Source organism: Macrobrachium nipponense, chromosome 46, assembly GCF_015104395.2.
Source record: "Macrobrachium nipponense isolate FS-2020 chromosome 46, ASM1510439v2, whole genome shotgun sequence".
NCBI lineage: Eukaryota > Metazoa > Arthropoda > Malacostraca > Decapoda > Palaemonidae > Macrobrachium > Macrobrachium nipponense.
The window spans coordinates 28292344-28308902 of record NC_061106.1 but is presented as its reverse complement, the minus strand read 5'-3'; the positions used below and the strand labels follow the sequence as shown (position 1 = coordinate 28308902).

General features: G+C 42.9%; 1 protein-coding gene across 1 annotated transcript in view; it reads left to right on the top strand.

Moving 5' to 3' along the window:
* The window catches only part of LOC135214681 (serine/arginine repetitive matrix protein 2-like), a 222642-nt gene that overhangs the window by 203195 nt on the left and 2888 nt on the right, over positions 1 to 16559 (top strand). Inside the window, 1 exon segment of the mRNA XM_064249016.1 lies at positions 10897 to 11017. Coding sequence (XP_064105086.1) covers positions 10897 to 11017 — 121 coding nt within the window.

Sequence of the window (16559 nt, the reverse complement as noted above, 5' to 3'; positions counted from 1 at the left end):
TAATTCTGTCACTGAGTGTGTGCTTGCTAGAGCACATGACATCAGAAGTATAAGTTCCTCACTGACATTTAAGAAGAACTTGTCTGTTCATAGGATTTTGAATGCTGGTTTTTGGCTTTGGCAAACCACATTCACTTCCTATTACCTAAAGGACATTGCCCACAGGTCCTTGGAGACATTTTTCCCTGGGTCCAGTGGTGGCTGCCCAACAAGTTTTGTATCTCATCTAGTGCCCCTGGCAGGACAGTTTATATCTTACCTAAGATGATGGTGTGGAAGAGAGAATGAGTGAGTTGGCTGGTCTCTTTTCTTCTTTCCTTTCTTCTTCCTATGGGTGAGTTGAAGAATAGACACGTCATATGCTGGAACTGGTCTGAAGCAGGTGAGTATGGTAGTCATACTGGTTGTAGTTATTTGTTTTGTTCCTATACAATAGATAAATCTGCTTCTCAGTAGCGCGTACTTCACTCTCTAGCAAGGGATGGGAGGAGTGGTGACAAACCTCTGTCGCCTACATGGTTTTTTACTTGAACAGACAGTTCTCCTTACCTTCCATGAATGCAATGAATCTGGACATATTTCATTGTGTTTCAACCCAGTAGGCTGATTTTTGAGATAAGTTTTTCTATTCTCTCACGGGCGCAGAGCCCCTTCTTTACAACTGAACCCCCAGCAAGTTGAGTAGTACTTGTACCTCCCTCCAAGTAGAAGTCTATCTTATTGTAATGACCAAAAGTTTGTTCTGCGTATGAGTAAATGACAAATTTTTAATCAATTTGTATTTTGTTCATGAAACTTACCTGTCAGATATATATACATATAGCTGTATTCTCCGACGTCCGACAGAATTTCAAAACTCCCGGCACACGCAGTGGGCGGCCAGGTGGTTAGTACCCATTCCCGCCGCTGGGAGGCGGATATCAGGAATCATTCCCATTTTCTATTCAGATTTTTCTCTGTCGCCGGTCGGTAAACAACTGTTTACAGACCTCCGCCTAGGATTTTGAAACTTCTTGTGCTAACTTGAGTATTCTGATTGACTTTTGGTTTTGATTTGGCTTGTTGGCTTGGCATACGTGATAGTGGATTTGATTTGGATTTGGCTTTGACTTTTCTTTGATTACGATGTCTGGATCTAGCTCTGCTAGCTTCAGGGTGTGTAAGGTACAGGAATGTAAGGTGAGGTTGCCGAAAGCTTCGGTAGACCCTCATTCGGTGTGCTCGAAATGTCGAAGTCATGTATGTATGTCAATGATAGATGCATCGAGTGTGAGCAATTGACTGAAATTGAATGGAAGGCATATGATTCTTACGTGAGAAAGCTTGAGCGAGATAGAATCAGGAGGTCTTCCTCTAGAAGTGCTTCTGTGAATAGAAGTCAGGGTAGAATTGTATCTCCATTAAATCCTCCTGTAGATGTAATTCAACCTAATCCTGTTGTATTGCCTCCGAACAATCAGGAAGTGTCTGCAGAAGGAAACGTATTATCTACGATTATTGGAGTCGATTCGCGCCTTGGAATCGAAAGTGATTGCTCTACAATCAAATGTGAATAATTGCAATAAAAGTGTTAGTGCATCTAGTGTTGTGGAGGGGGCATCAGATCGGTCCCATAATGCCTCTAGGCCTAGGCCCCTGCCGGACTCCCAGGCCTTAGGGAGAGGGCAAGCCGAAAGCCGAAGGAGGGTTACGGATCTAATGACCGTCTGACGTCCCTTCGGCAGAAACTGAGGACGAATCTCAGGCTGCCGGTGTTCGTGCACGGGCACGGGCACGGATACTTAAAGAGTGCTTCTCTTCTTCCGAGGCTTCCTCTCCTCGCCGAGGTTGGGACTCTCGGAAGACCTCTCATGGGGAGAGCGGCAGGGGCGCAAGGTGCCGCACAGGCGGCCGTCGCCCTTGTCGCCCTCTTAAGAGAGGTTTCAGAGAAGAGGACGCTTCACGTCCTTCTGATCAGTGCGTAGATTCATCACCTGAAGATTTTGAAGCTTTTCCGCCACAGAAAAGGAACAAGACTTCATCAGGGGAGGACTCGTTCGAACGTCCAAGTCGCTCTAAGTATGTTCCTGAGTTGAAGGAAAGGGTATCCCCTCGCCCATCTTCCTCGCACAGGATGAGTCCTTCTCCTGATCGAGAACTTTCCCCATCAAGGAAAATGCTTTGGGAAATGCAGAAACAGTTAGCTTCCTATTTTGAGAAAAAGGAGGCAGAACCTAGTAATCGGAGGAAGGATCGGTGGCTGCCTGTTAAGAGGACTAGGCAGTCCCCGGCTCCTTCTCCTCGTTTTTCGGCCTTTGAGTCTCCTCCTAGTAGCCGACGCATTAGAGAACGTGATTACGTTCCTCATGAAAGGGCGTCTAGGAGAGACGAATTTGACAGAGACGTGAGTTGCCGCACAGGCGGCCGGCGTCTTTGTCAAAAGGCCGAGAACGCTCAAGGATCCATGACGGAAGTTCACTGTTTGCATGATGATAATCAGCTTCAGGACATTCGGGAAGACGATTCTTTTGACACTCGGCGTCTTAAGCAGCGAAGCGCTTGCCAGGACGCTCGAGAAGACGCTTTTCAAGACACGCGGCGTCTTATACATCGGGACGCTTGCCAGGACGCTCGAGCTGACACTGTTCAGGACGCACGGCGTCCTACACATCAGGACGCTCGTAAGGACGCTCAGCAGGACGCTTCTCAGAACGCGCGGCGCCTTACATATCGGGACGCTTGCCAGGACGCTCAACAGTTGAGTCCGAAGCGTCAGGATATTTCACATGTTAAAGTGTCGAAGTCATCGCGATCTTTGAAGGACGCTGATGACCGAGAGAAGGATTCTTCTAGTGATCTCTGCCCTACGGATGATGACGAACCAAATGCGTCAGCGACTTCAGACTATAAGACTTTGACGAATTTACTTAAGAACTTGTTTCCAGACAATTTTCAAGCGCCCGTTCCTTGCTCTCCCCCTTCACAATTTGCCTCATCGAAGGCCAGGAAGGCTCCTGGCTCCGTTAAGATGGCCACTTCGCTCTCTGCGAAGAGAGCGTTTAAGAGAGTCCAGGATTGGATGGATTCAAGGAAGGTTAAAGGGAAGACTTCGTTTGCACTTCCTCCATCTAGACTGAAAGGGAGAGCGGGGATCTGGTACAAAACAGGAGAAGAGGCAGGATTGAAAGCACCGTCTTCTTCTCAAGGAGATTTCGCCAATTTGGTGGACGCTCCAAGGAGGTCTTATTTGTCATCGGCTAAGGTTTCCTGGACAATGACGGAAACGGATCATTACCTCAAGGGGTTATTTAAGACGCTAGAAGTGTTTAACTTTTTAGATTGGTGCCTCGGGGCCTTGGATGTACAATCGAGGTGTCAAGACTATTTCGTTGGAAGAGCTTTCGAGTGTATTAGCTTGTATGGATAGAGCAGTAAGGGATGGCTCTGATGAGTTAGCATCTCATTTTGCTACAGGTCTGCTAAAGAAGAGAGCTCTCTATTGTAGTTTTGCGGCGAAAGCAGTTTCTCCCGCTCAGAAAGCGGAATTATTGTTCGCCCCCTTCTCTACGCATCTATTTCCGCAGTCCATGATTAAGGATCTGTCGGTAAACTTGCAAGAGAAAGCAACAAGGGACCTCTTGACTCAATCTTGCAGACGACCTACTCCTCAGGCTTCTACTTCAACAGCTCCAGCCCCCAAGAAGAAATTTAAGCCCTTTCGTGGAGCACCTTCCTCTAGAGGTTCTTCGAGAGGAAGGGGGTCCTTTAGAGGTAAGACCTCTTCTATCAAGAAGGGAAAAAATTGACATTTCTGCCCTTCAGGCACCTGTAGGTGCGAAACTCACCTTATTTGCTCAGGCATGGAGGACGATAGGGGCGGACACCTGGACCCTAGATGTGATCGAGAGAGGATACAAGATCCCTTTCCTCTCTGCGCCTCCTTTGAGCACGAAGCCGATAGACCTGTCGCCCGCATACCAGTCAGAGAAGCAACAGATCCTACTCGACCTTCTAGATCAAATGTTGGAAAAGAAGGCCGTAGAAGAAGTCCTGATGCTGGATTCCCCAGGCTTCTACAACAGGTTATTCCTGGTTCTGAAGCAGTCTGGGGGATGGAGACCTGTCCTAGACGTCAGCAGACTGAACCTTTTTGTAAAGAAAGAAAAATTCAGGATGGAAACATCTCAGTCTGTGTTAGGGGCCTTGAGACCAGGGGATTGGATGGTGTCATTGGACCTACAAGACGCTTATTTCCACGTCCCGATCCATTCTCAATCAAGGAAGTTCCTGAGGTTCGTCTTAAAAGGGCAGGTCTTCCAGTTCAGGGCTCTTTGCTTCGGTCTGAGTACGGCGCCGATGGTTTTTACTTTCCTCATGCGGAATGTAGGAAATGGCTTCACCTATCGAAGATAAGAGTCTCGCTTTACCTGGACGACTGGCTAATCAAGTCGTCTTCAGAGTCAAAGTGCCTGGAGGACCTTCAGACGACATTGCAGCTGATGAAGGCCCTGGGCCTTATAGTCAATTACGAGAAGTCCCATCTGATCCCCACGCAGTCCATCGTGTATCTGGGGATTCAGATGGATTCAGCGGCTTTTCAAGCTTTTCCATCAAAGGAACGTCAGCAGAAATGCTTAGAGAAAGTGTCAGCCTTCTAGGGAAAGAAACATGCTCGGCGAAGGAATGGATGAGTCTGCTGGAACCATTTCTTCGCTGGAGAAGTTTGTTTCCCTGGGGAGTTGCACCTCAGGCCACTCCAGTTTTTTTATGGCAGAAAACTGAAAGACAAACAGAATCTAGACTCGACTTTGGTAATCTCAAAAGCGGTCAAGGATCAACTGAAGTGGTGGCAAGATCCGATCAAACTTTCGGAAGGACTGTCCCTCAACCTTTTGAGCCCCGACCTAGTGTTGTTCTCAGACGCCTCCATGGTGGGCTGGGGAGCAACACTAGGCAAGGAGGAAGGGTCAGGCCTCTGGAGAGGGGAACAGAGGTCCTGGCACATAAACTTAAAAGAGTTGGAGGCCATTCGGTTGGCTCTTCAATTCTTCGAAGAACAATTGGTGGGCCGAGTTGTCCAGATCAACTCGGACAACACTACGGCTCTCGCTTACATAAAAAAGCAGGGGGGGACACACTCTCGATCACTGTTCATGATACCGAGAGACATCCTTCTATGGGCGAAAGCTCGAAGCATAGTGATCCTAACAAGGTTCATTTCAGGAATACAAAATGTTCGAGCGGATCTTTTAAGCTGTCAACATCAGATGCTTCCCACAGAATGGACCCTACATCTAGAGGTTTGTCAAGAGCTATGGAAGTTGTGGGGATGGCCGCTAGTCGACCTCTTCGCAACCTCGAAAACGAAGAGGCTTCCGATTTATTGCTCTCCAGTTCTCGACCCGGAAGCAATAGCGGTAGATGCCATCCTATGGGACTGGACGGGGATGGACGTTTACGCCTTTCCCCCGTTCAAACTCTTAGGAGAGGTAACAAGGAAGTTTGCGGCGTCGCCAGGAGCGAGAATGACTTTGATCGCCCCCTTTTGGCCCTCAAGCGATTGGTTCACGGAGGTCATGTCTCTTCTGGTAGACTTCCCGAGAACCCTGCCAGAGAGAGTAGATCTTCTCAAACAGCCCCACTTCGAGAGGTACCACGGAAACCTCTCCGCTCTGAGTCTGACTGCGTTCAGACTATCAAGAAGTTGGCCAGAGCGAGAGGTTTTTCAAGATCAGTGGCAGAGGCTATTGCCAATGCGAGAAGAGCTTCCTCTCGAGCAGTTTATCAGTCGAAGTGGGCTGTCTTCAGGAGATGGTGTAGGAAGAAAGGTATTTCCTCCTCCACGACCTCTGTGAACCAAATCGCTGAGTTTCTCCTGCATTTGAGAAATGTGGACAGACTGGCAGTGCCCACAATAAAAGGATGCAAGAGTATGCTGTCTGACAAATGATAAAGACCTTCACGATCTTTTGAGATCGTTTGAGACAACCAAAGTACTACAACCGAAGGTCCCATCATGGAACCTTGATGTAGTTCTAAGGTTCTTGATGTCGGCTCCCTTTGAACCTCTGCATGCTGCCTCATTGAGACATTACTAGAAAGGCGATTTTCCTAACTGCTCTTGCTACGGCAAAAAGGGTTAGTGAAATTCAAGCAATTAGTAAATATGTGGGTTTCAGAGGACACAGTGCAGTGTGCTCCTTGAATCCTAATTTCTTAGCTAAGAATGAGAACCCATCTAACCCCTGGCCAAAAACCTTTGAAATCAAGGGGTTAGCAGAGTTCATCGGACAAGAGCCAGAGAGAGTCCTGTGCCCTGTCAGGGCTCTCAAATTTTATTTGCAAAAGACCAAAGATTGTCGGGGTCCTTCTGAAAATCTATGGTGTTCTGTTAAGAGACCCGACTTTCCTATGTCGAAGAATGCACTGGCATTCTTTTTACGAAGCACCATCAGGGAGGCCCATGCGTCCTGCCCGGATGGTGATGTGAAACTTTTGAAAATAAAAGCCCATGAAGTGAGAGCTGTTGCAACTTCAATGGCATTTCAAAAGAACATGGCACTTAATGATATCATTAGCGCTACTTTTTGGCGAAGCAACTCTGTGTTTGCTTCACATTACCTGCGGGATGTGAAGACGGCATATGAGAACTGCGAGTCGCTAGGACCATACATATCCGCAGAAATGTTGTTGGGGGCAGGGAGCAGCACAAATCCTATCCTATAGAAAAGGGGTAGGTGTGCTTTTTAATTTTGGTGTTGGTTTATGGTTGAAGGGTTGGTCGCTTGAGGCGCTCTCCTTTTCTTTAGCCTGGAAGTTATGGGACTAACTTCGATAGGTTAGGTCAGGTGGTGGTTTTTAGCTTCGTTGCCCTCACAGTATGGTCAATATGGTCTAGTCACATTGTGGTCACACTCCCGTTGACAGATCATCTAGAGCGCACCAACTACACAGGTCACTACCTTGTTGGCAACTCTAGTAAAGCAAAAAGCAGACTTCGGTGACAGTAATCAAGAAGTCAGCTATGCTAACAGGTAAGGAATCAAGATGTCAATCATCTGCACTTGAGGTGTTTCCTAAATCCTTCTATTCTGTCCCTTCCCACCTCCAATGGTGGGACTCAGCTATATATATATCTGACAGGTAAGTTTCATGAACAAAATGTTATTGTCATGATACAATAAAGTTTGTTCATACTTACCTGGCAGATGTATATAATTAAAGTACCCACCCACCTCCCCTCAGGGGACAGTAGTATGAAAAATCTGAATAGAAAATGGGAATGATTCCTGATATCCGCCTCCCAGCGGCGGGAATGGGTACTAACCACCTGGCCGCCCACTGCGTGTGCCGGGAGTTTTGAAATTCTGTCGGACGTCGGAGAATACAGCTATATATATATCTGCCAGGTAAGTATGAACAAACTTTATTGTATCATGACAATAACATTTTTCATAGTTAACAAACCTGAGGTTTGAACATTTGCTGCCGGCTTCTAGCTGCCCTTCTTACATACTCTGTTAGAAGAAAGACTGACGCGTCACAATGTACCAAGCCTGGTCGGTGGCCAGCTTCCACTTCATAGACACAAGTTGCACTTGTCTAACGATGACGATAAATGAGTTTTCAGTACTGATCCTTGGCTATCGGCAGCGGCAATCCTAAGTTATCAGCGCCGATAACTAGGGATCGGCACTGTTATCGTCGATTTTGGGATATCGTCCGTCTGGAACAAAACCCCACAATGATAACCGGGGACTGCCTGTAATCCTATAGGTCTTGGTGATTATGTGGTATTTTCATGTGATTTTAGCATTCTGAATACAACTAGGTTACCACATGATGATATAATTAGATGCACTGTGGCCTTATACGATAAATATATCCATGCTGATTTTATAATACTATGCTATTAAAACAATAGAATGACAGTAATATGTTACAGGCAAAAAATAGCTATCCCTGTGGGTGTTAATTTCAGCCGTAACATTGCCAATTTATATTTACATTTGTATGAATCAAAATTCTTGAAAAATAATCCGACAGAACATTGACTTAGACATAATAATACACAGATATATGCATGACATTATCTCTAAATAACAGAGATAGTATATTATTTGATGTTAATTCAACGTATCTAAGAGTACTAGATGCTGCTAATATAAAGAATGACCCTTATAAAATAGGATCCTTCATAGATATTTGTTGAAATTACTAATAACAGTTTTTTAACAAAGTTTATGATAAAAGAAGATGGACAGTTATAAAACTAATCAATAAATTTGAATATATAAGAAATCTTGTATCATCAGTACTAAATGTATCATCAGTAAATATAACTCCTTTGGGAGGTGACCTTCTGGCCCTTCCAAGTCATGGTCAACCCAAGTTGCTCTCTATGCAGGTGGGAGACCCTCATCAGAACCTGCACAACTCTCTGGCACCCATGCATAAGTCTGTTCTGGTACTAAGACCAAACCACAGGTGTATGAAGGGCTACAATGGGACGTCAAACCTCAGTTACCAATCCAAGTCCTGTTTATTCCACGGCTCCCAGAATACCCTCAGGAGGTTGAAAGAACAGGTGAGAGGACCCTAGCACCCTTCCTGAGCCTACTGGAGGCCAAAGTCCCGTCAGGGGAGGAAGGCCTTATACGATTGTCAACCATTATAACATCATTTTTCTACATCAGAGCAAAGATGGCGAATAGGCTTAGATAATTTTTGGTTCTGCATTTCAGAGACCAAAAAGCACAGATATATTAATGTATCAATATAGCAAACCACGACGAAGGGTGGTGGTGAGGGTACCCTTTGCCCTTCCCACCAATAGTTAGATTATCAAACAACCTTGTTTTGTAGAATAGTCTGCTCCAGCTTACACTGAAGGTAATTTCTATGTAAAGAACAATAGTTTGTATGTTAGGAAAAATGCAAATTACTTCCCAAATTTTTCATATCTCCACTATTCAGGTTGCTGAGATGGGTTGTAGCAAAGTTTCAGATGTTCATGAACAACTGGGTGACTCTTTGTTCCCTTTTGACTGCAGCAGGATTGTTTCATGGATCATCTGAAGCTTGTTGTGGATTATCCCAGGTGTCATCCTCCTTGTAATTATTTTCTGGAGCAACCCCACTTCTAGTTTCATCGGCACCAGAGCATATATTTCTACACCCAGAGTCACTATATTTCCACACATGGCAATTACCAAGTGTATTCTCAGAGAATGGATTATCAAAGGTTGCTTTGGAAGTTGTAAATTCATGGCATGCTGCTTGAAATGGGTTCTCACCCCCCCAGAGGCGTCTATTCCCATGATTGCTGATTTATTGCTCCTAAGCAATTTGTGTTATCAGACTATCACTCCACACTATCTTCAGTCTTCCTCCAGCTTGGTTTAGTCTTAGGAAATACTAATAGGAACACTGCTGATCTTTTACATCATATTTACAGGGTTGTTCCTTGATCAACAGGCTGCCAGACCTCCAAGTTTAAAGTTAACATTAGTGCTGTGCGGCCTCACCAGACTCCCTTATGAGACTATAGACTCATCATATATGGATTGGACCCTCAAGAACGTGTTCTGAGTTTCTCTGGCCTCAATTAGGAATACAGTGGTCCCCCCGTATTCGCGGGGGATGCATACCAGACCCCCCCGTGAATAGTTAGAACCCGCGAATGTTTGGAACCCCTATAAAAATGCTAAAAACAGCCTATTTTGTTAGTTAAAACTCAAGAAAACCCACTAAAAATTTTCATACATGGTTTTTTTAATAGTTTTATCACAAAAAGTGCATTTTATGATGAAATTCATCAAAAAAACCAGGAATTTGTGGATATTTATCATAGAAAAATACCGCGAATGCGCAAATTTTCCGCGAATAATGCAGAGAAACGTTCCCGAGAGAAATCCGCGAATGTGTGAGTCCGCGAATCTGGAGAACGCGAATACGGGGGTCCACTGTATCACCAATTGTATGCCCTAGAATAATTAACACAAGACTTAATCATCCAGGAAATATTGCTTGCCTCGTGATTCCTTTATTATTGCTGCTTTGCCTTCATCTTCTCCCAAGATAGTTTTGTGTCCTGTAAGAGTTTTGAAGTGGTATCTACATTAGATCCTTTTGACCTCCTCATCTGTTCCTACATATGAGTCATCAAAGCCATGCTGTCTTGAAGAATTATATTTTATATCAGCTGTTTCAAGTGATTTTATAAACTTTATGTGAATGTTTCTACAGAGGAGTTTCAAGTTCTATCCTCCTCCATGGCTTTTAAGTATTACTTGGAGGTCTTTACCTTATTGTACTTGAAGTGTGGGCACTTGATACTTTCAGGTGAGAGGATCTGGATCATTCATCCTCTTCCTTTTCTTGACAGCCCACAAAATCAGGCACATATAGAGGAATGCCAGCCATTACGCCTCTTGTCTCATCCATTGGCAATTCATTACTTATGTTTATTGCAGACTCCATTATTTGTCAAAGAGGAATTTGAATGTGTGCAGCTGTCTACCTTTTTCTTGAACAGCTTATGTGCTTTATCCTTCCTCCTGAAGTTGCAATTTATGAAAATTGGTTAATCATGTAGAGAATAGTACAGAGGAATGATGATTATTGGCTTGTTACTAATGACTTAGTGGGCACATGAATGATAGTTTTTTTTTTTTTTTTTTTGTGTCTGGTCTGTTTCATAAGGGGTAAGGCCATTTAAGATTAATAGGTTCATATAAAAAAAGTTTGTTGGAAACATTATTTTTATTTTTATTTTATTTTAAGATACATTTGAAGTTTTGATCAGGATTTTGAAAATATTTATGTTCCAAAGTTAGCAAGAAAGTTTGTTGTTTATGCTGCATACTAAAAAAAAAATTTAAAAATACTTTTCTTGTTCTCTTTTTCTCCTTTCAGCTCATCCATGATACTGTTGTAGACACGAGTGTTGTCTTTCCGCATAAAATGGGGCCTCCATATAAGCGAGCATTGAAAAATTTGGCATCAGAATATCTTAAGAAAATTATACAGAATGATGGTATGTACTTTAAACCTGGTCAGCATTATTTTAGTCTATGGAAAATTTATTTTTATTGCTTGTACAATTAATCACTTACGTATAGTTACAGTAATGCCTCAGGATACGAAATTAATCTGTTCCGAAGCGGCCTTTGTAACCTGATTTTTTCGTATCTAGAACTATGTTTTACATGTAAGTTGCCTAATTCGTTCCAAGCCCTAAAAAAACACCACAGTAAATTTTATAATAAAGCTAAATTGACCAATAAACAATGAAATACAACAATTTAGACCATTCAATACCTAACCTAACTGTGCCTGACCTGTAAATAAAGTGTATTAGTGTACGGGGTACAAGAAATACTGTATGTACATGTACGTACATATTTAGTAAAATGTGGAACCTTACCTTTTGAGTGAGGCGATGTTCGAAAGTGGCAACAGAGGAGGAGGACAAATGGCAGAAAACATGAACACTCAACTTTATGAAACATTAAAAAATGGCAGAAAACATTAACACTAAACTTTACGAAACACATTAACAAATGGCAGAAAACATTAACACTTAACTTTACAAAAAACTTAAAATTAATTCTGTCGTTTTTCCGTATCGCTTGGACCTTCCTGTTTGCTTACTACTAAAGGCCTCTTTAAAAAATAACTGTTCAAGGAAGATTGCATCTGCCTGCTTTTCAAAATGTTCAGGAAACGACTCAGGCAAACGTCATCGAACTGCGCAAGCATACAACCTGTGTAAGCTTTTTCGGGGTGTCTCTTTTCTACAAATGATTGCACTTTATGAAAAGCAGCTAGAACATCCTTAATTTCTGCCGTTGTCATAGGGTCCTCCTCCTCCTCCTTGCTGCTGCTAGAGAACTCTTCTTGAACAATGTTTTGTTGCATGGCTTCCAACTCCAGGTCATCCGTCGTAAACTCCTCTTGGTGCTCCTCGAGAAGGTCATTGATGTCATCCTCGTTGACGATCAGCCCCATGGACTTGCAGAGTGCAATGATCTTGTCAAGATCTGGTTGTGAAACAGTTTCAGGATCGTCAACTGTTTCAGGATCGTCAACTGTTTCTGAATCTGCACCAGCTTTGCCCATGTTGAATCCCTCGAAGTCTTAGGTGGGTACGGCATCAGGCCAGAGTTTCCTCCACGAAGAATTCAAAGTTCGCCTCGAAACCTCCTGCCAAGCTTGATCGATGAGTCGGATGCATATGACGATATCGAAATGCTCCTTCCAAAATTCATGCAAGGTGAGGTTTGTGGTATCGGTGGTGTCGAAACATCTCTTGAAAAGATGTTTTGTATACAGCTTCTGGAAGTTCGATATCACTTGCTAGTCCATGGGCTGGAGGAGAGGGGTGGTGTTAGGCGGAAGATAAAGAACCCTGATAAAAGAATACTCCGCTAGGATATCTTCCTCGAGGCCAGGAGAGTGAGCAGGGCCAATGTCCAACAACAGCAGACATTTCAGAGGGAGGCGCTTCTCTTCCAAGAATTTCTTCACTGTTGGGCCGAAACAGATTTACCCACTCGGTGAACAAAAGTCTCGTTACCCAGGCTTTTGCATTAGCCCTCCACATCACTGGAAGCTTCTCCTTTAGCACTTTGTGGGCCTTGAAGGCTCAAGAAGTTTCGGAATGATAGACAAGTAGGGGCTTCACCTCACAATCCCCACTGGCATTAGAACAAAGTGCAAGAGTAAGCCTGTCTTTCATAGTCTTAAGCCCGAGTAGCTTCTTCTCTTCCTCCGTGATGTACGTCTGACGAGGCATTTTTTTCCAAAAAAGGCTAGTCTCGTCACAGTTGAAGACTTGCTTAGAACTATAGCCTTCCTTGATAGTCATCTCATTGAACGTCTTAAAGGCTTCGTCCTCTTTCGTGTCCGAGCTGGCAGCCTCCTCATGCCGCACCACTGAATGGATGCCAGTCCGTTTACGGAATTTATCAAACCAACCCCGAGAAGCCTTGAAGTCTGGGGTTGCCGTCGATGTCCCTTCTCCTCCGTCGTCTTCGGCCTGCGATTTTTTTGTCTGTAATCCATACAAGAACCAACCTCTCCATCTCATCGTGCACGTGGCTCCTCTTGTTGGACAAAATAGTAATGCCCTTGGAAAGTGTAACTGTTTTGATGGCTTCCTTCTACTTAAGGATGGTGCCTATCATCAACGGATTTCGGCCGTATTCCTTAGCGATCACCCTCAACCGCATGCCAGCCTCATACTTCTTGATTATCTCCATCTTCGTCTCCATAGAAAGCATCCTCTTCTTTCCATCAACTTCAGCAACATTCTTGAGACCCATGGCTAATAATGTAAGTTAATTAAGTTTACACACAACACGATAACTTACTGTGAAGAAAGCGAAATCACTAACACGAATTTACGTTAACAAACAAAATCTATGTGAACGAAGGAATTCCACGTGAGTACGATAACGCTGATGCGACAAAATGGTCGAAGGACACCTTTACGTGAGGGATGATGGGACAGATGCTGACCAATAGGAGAGCAGGATCTTATGGCTGTGACCAGCATCAGGAACCAATGGGAGAGCGGGAGGATGGTGGCGAGTCTACTCAGTTGGCGGCGCGCAAGTTTTAAAATTGTTCTCGGCGGCCCAGGCGAATTTCATATGTAGAGTTTCCACTGTATTTGTATCTTGCAGTTTGATATGTAATTGCATAGAAGGAAAGGTCTCAACAGTAAGATTAAGCCTCCATGCAATCTGCCTAACTCTACAGGGTTACTACTTGTGTGCTTTGTGTGGGATTGTGAGAAGTACCGTATATACTCGCGTATCATGCGACTTTTGAAGTCCTAATTTTGGAGCTAATTTTAAGGGGGTCGCATCTTACATGAGATATAAAATTTGAGTATGTAATAATCATATATTAGTATCATATGATAAAATACAAACAATAGGTATGCATCTTTTCCATGGATATTTCAAAAAGTTTTGTTTTACTTCACTGCATCCATTAATATTATATGTATTTTCATATTACTATTTGTTTGTATTATAAAATACAAACAGCAATCAATGTTTAGTTTTGGAAATCAGCTGAAGGCGATTGCGAAGTAAGTTTGTTTCGCTGTGTTGAACTCAAATCAGAGCGACTTTCTTGCCTCTGGTTAGCGCAAATGAATCTCAAGATACTCTATTTATGTGAGACAAGGTTATTTTACGTTATACAAAGTGTTTTCAATTGGAAATATCACTTGAAAATGTATTGTTTGTGAACAAAATTTAGTTGTTTTTTCTGTTAGTAGATGGCGCTGAGGGAATGTTTATTGTGTAAACAAAAATCAACATTCCGTTCGATATTTTCACTTTATCTCATCAGAATACTACGAGCTTTACATATTTATCTTTTATTGGAGTGAAAACAGTAAAATGTGTTCTTTTCATGCCCAATAGTTTTAATTAAAACACTGATGCACGATAATAGTCGTTAGCGTATCAACATTCTTTCCTCAACTCAGCTAAAATGTACAGAATAAATTTAGCAGTATATGCCCTTGCCGATCTTTTATCCTTAGCAGTAAGGCTATAATACTATTATCATGCATCAGCAACAAGGATATAACTCCAATAAACTTATGCCACCAAACACAACCGTGGATAAAATTGAGAGAAAATTATTTTAATCAAAACTTCAGGTCTTGAAAGAACACTTGTTCATATACGAAACAAACCTTCGGTCTTAACATTAGGATAATACTTGCGCCAAGCTGGAAACCGGTAGAATTAAAAATAAACTTGTGAGATCCAGGGACTATTGACATCTATACCGGGGTATTTAGTACCCAGAATGCCCTTGTGGTCCCGTGACCTGACAGTTACTTTCCTACCACCTTTCAGATAGGACGTGATTACTTTCTGTCTGTTTTAAAGCTGGTCTTAGTTTTCCCAATTTTATTCATTTTTTCCCTTTTTACTTTTTCTTTCTCTGGGTGTTGTCAGTGTGGGTGTGATCTGCTAGGTGTGTGTACGTTGTGAGATGGAGAATTTTGCTTCGCCAACAGAAATTTCTTCGGGTTCTCGAAAGGGACAAAGGAAATGCTCTGGATTGAGTGGGTTTCCTTGTTCAAGATTTTTAACTTATGTATCTACAGATCCACATCCAGTGTGTAGTAGGTGCAGATAGAACGTCTGGCAGAAGAAATATGACACCAAAGATGCTAAATAATCAATATTTGAAGGTTTTTTTGATGAAAAATGTAATAAGAATGCAGTTCACATAGTTTTCAATGTACCCAAAGCATTAAAAGTAAGGTTTTCTTAGGATTTTTGATGATGTTCCGGCTTATGACAATTTTCAGGTTACAACGCATCTCAAGAACGGAACCCCCGTCATAACCCGGGGACTGCCTGTACTATTACTAATTCTTGTTCAGTTTGTCGTGGTTGGTCGGTGGAACAGTGGATGAAGTTTTATGGGAAAGGCCAGTACAAAAGAAAGGAGACGACACCATCTTTGGATGACCAAGCGTCATCGGCTTCTTTTGTATCGGTAATACACCAGACTGCTCCATATGTTTAGTTGCCTGCTTTTGATGTTTCCCATACTCCTTCAGTTTCTTCTAGCGATTGGTTATTGGAAACGCCAGGAGGGGTTTTGGGTAATTTTATCCTTAATTAGGCTCCGTCATTCCCAGTAGGGAGAGGGGGAGCATCGCCATCTTTATTCCAGGTGTCGGCTCCCAGGTAGGCGTTAGGCCTACCTGGCATACCAACCTTGGAGGGGTTGCTGTATCATTATATGGTGTTGCGATTCCACCAGGGGGTGATAATAGATCCAGATACAAGGGACAGGAGTGGTTTATGAGAATGGAGAGTTCTCCATCTTCCGTAATGTAATAAACCATGGCATCGTATGAGCACCCAGAGAGAGAAACCAATAGATTCTCATATATCTTTGGTTCAAGGGTTAATAGTCCATCATAGAATACACCTACTATTTGGAAATGGATAAAGGTGGCAAACTCCCAGTCAGTTATAGAGACTTACCTCCCACCAATAAGTAAGTCTATCCTAATGTTAAGACCGAATGTTTGTTTCGTATATGAACAAATAACAAATTTTTAACCAATTTGTATTTTTCATAACTAACAAACCTGAGGTCTTAACAGATAAAGACCCACCTCTAACCACCCCTCTAGCAGTCTAAACTGGGTTGGAAGAGTAACTGTCAGGTCAGGGGACGCCAAGGGCATTCAGGGTACTACATACCCCGTGACCTGGTATAGATGCCAATAGTCCCTGGATCTCACAAGTGTATTTTTAATTCTACTGGTTTCCAGCTTGGCACTAGTATTATCCTAATATTAAGACCTCAGGTTTGTTAGTTATGAAAAATACAAATTGGTTAAAAATTTGTCATATTTTACTGTTGTTTTCACGCCGATAAAAGATAAGTAACATAACGATAAAGTTTGTACTACGATGGAAATGAAGTGAAAATAGCGAATGGAATCACATAATATTTTTACACAATAAACATGCCAACAACGCAATCTGTTAATGAAAATAATACTTTAGTTCACGACTTAT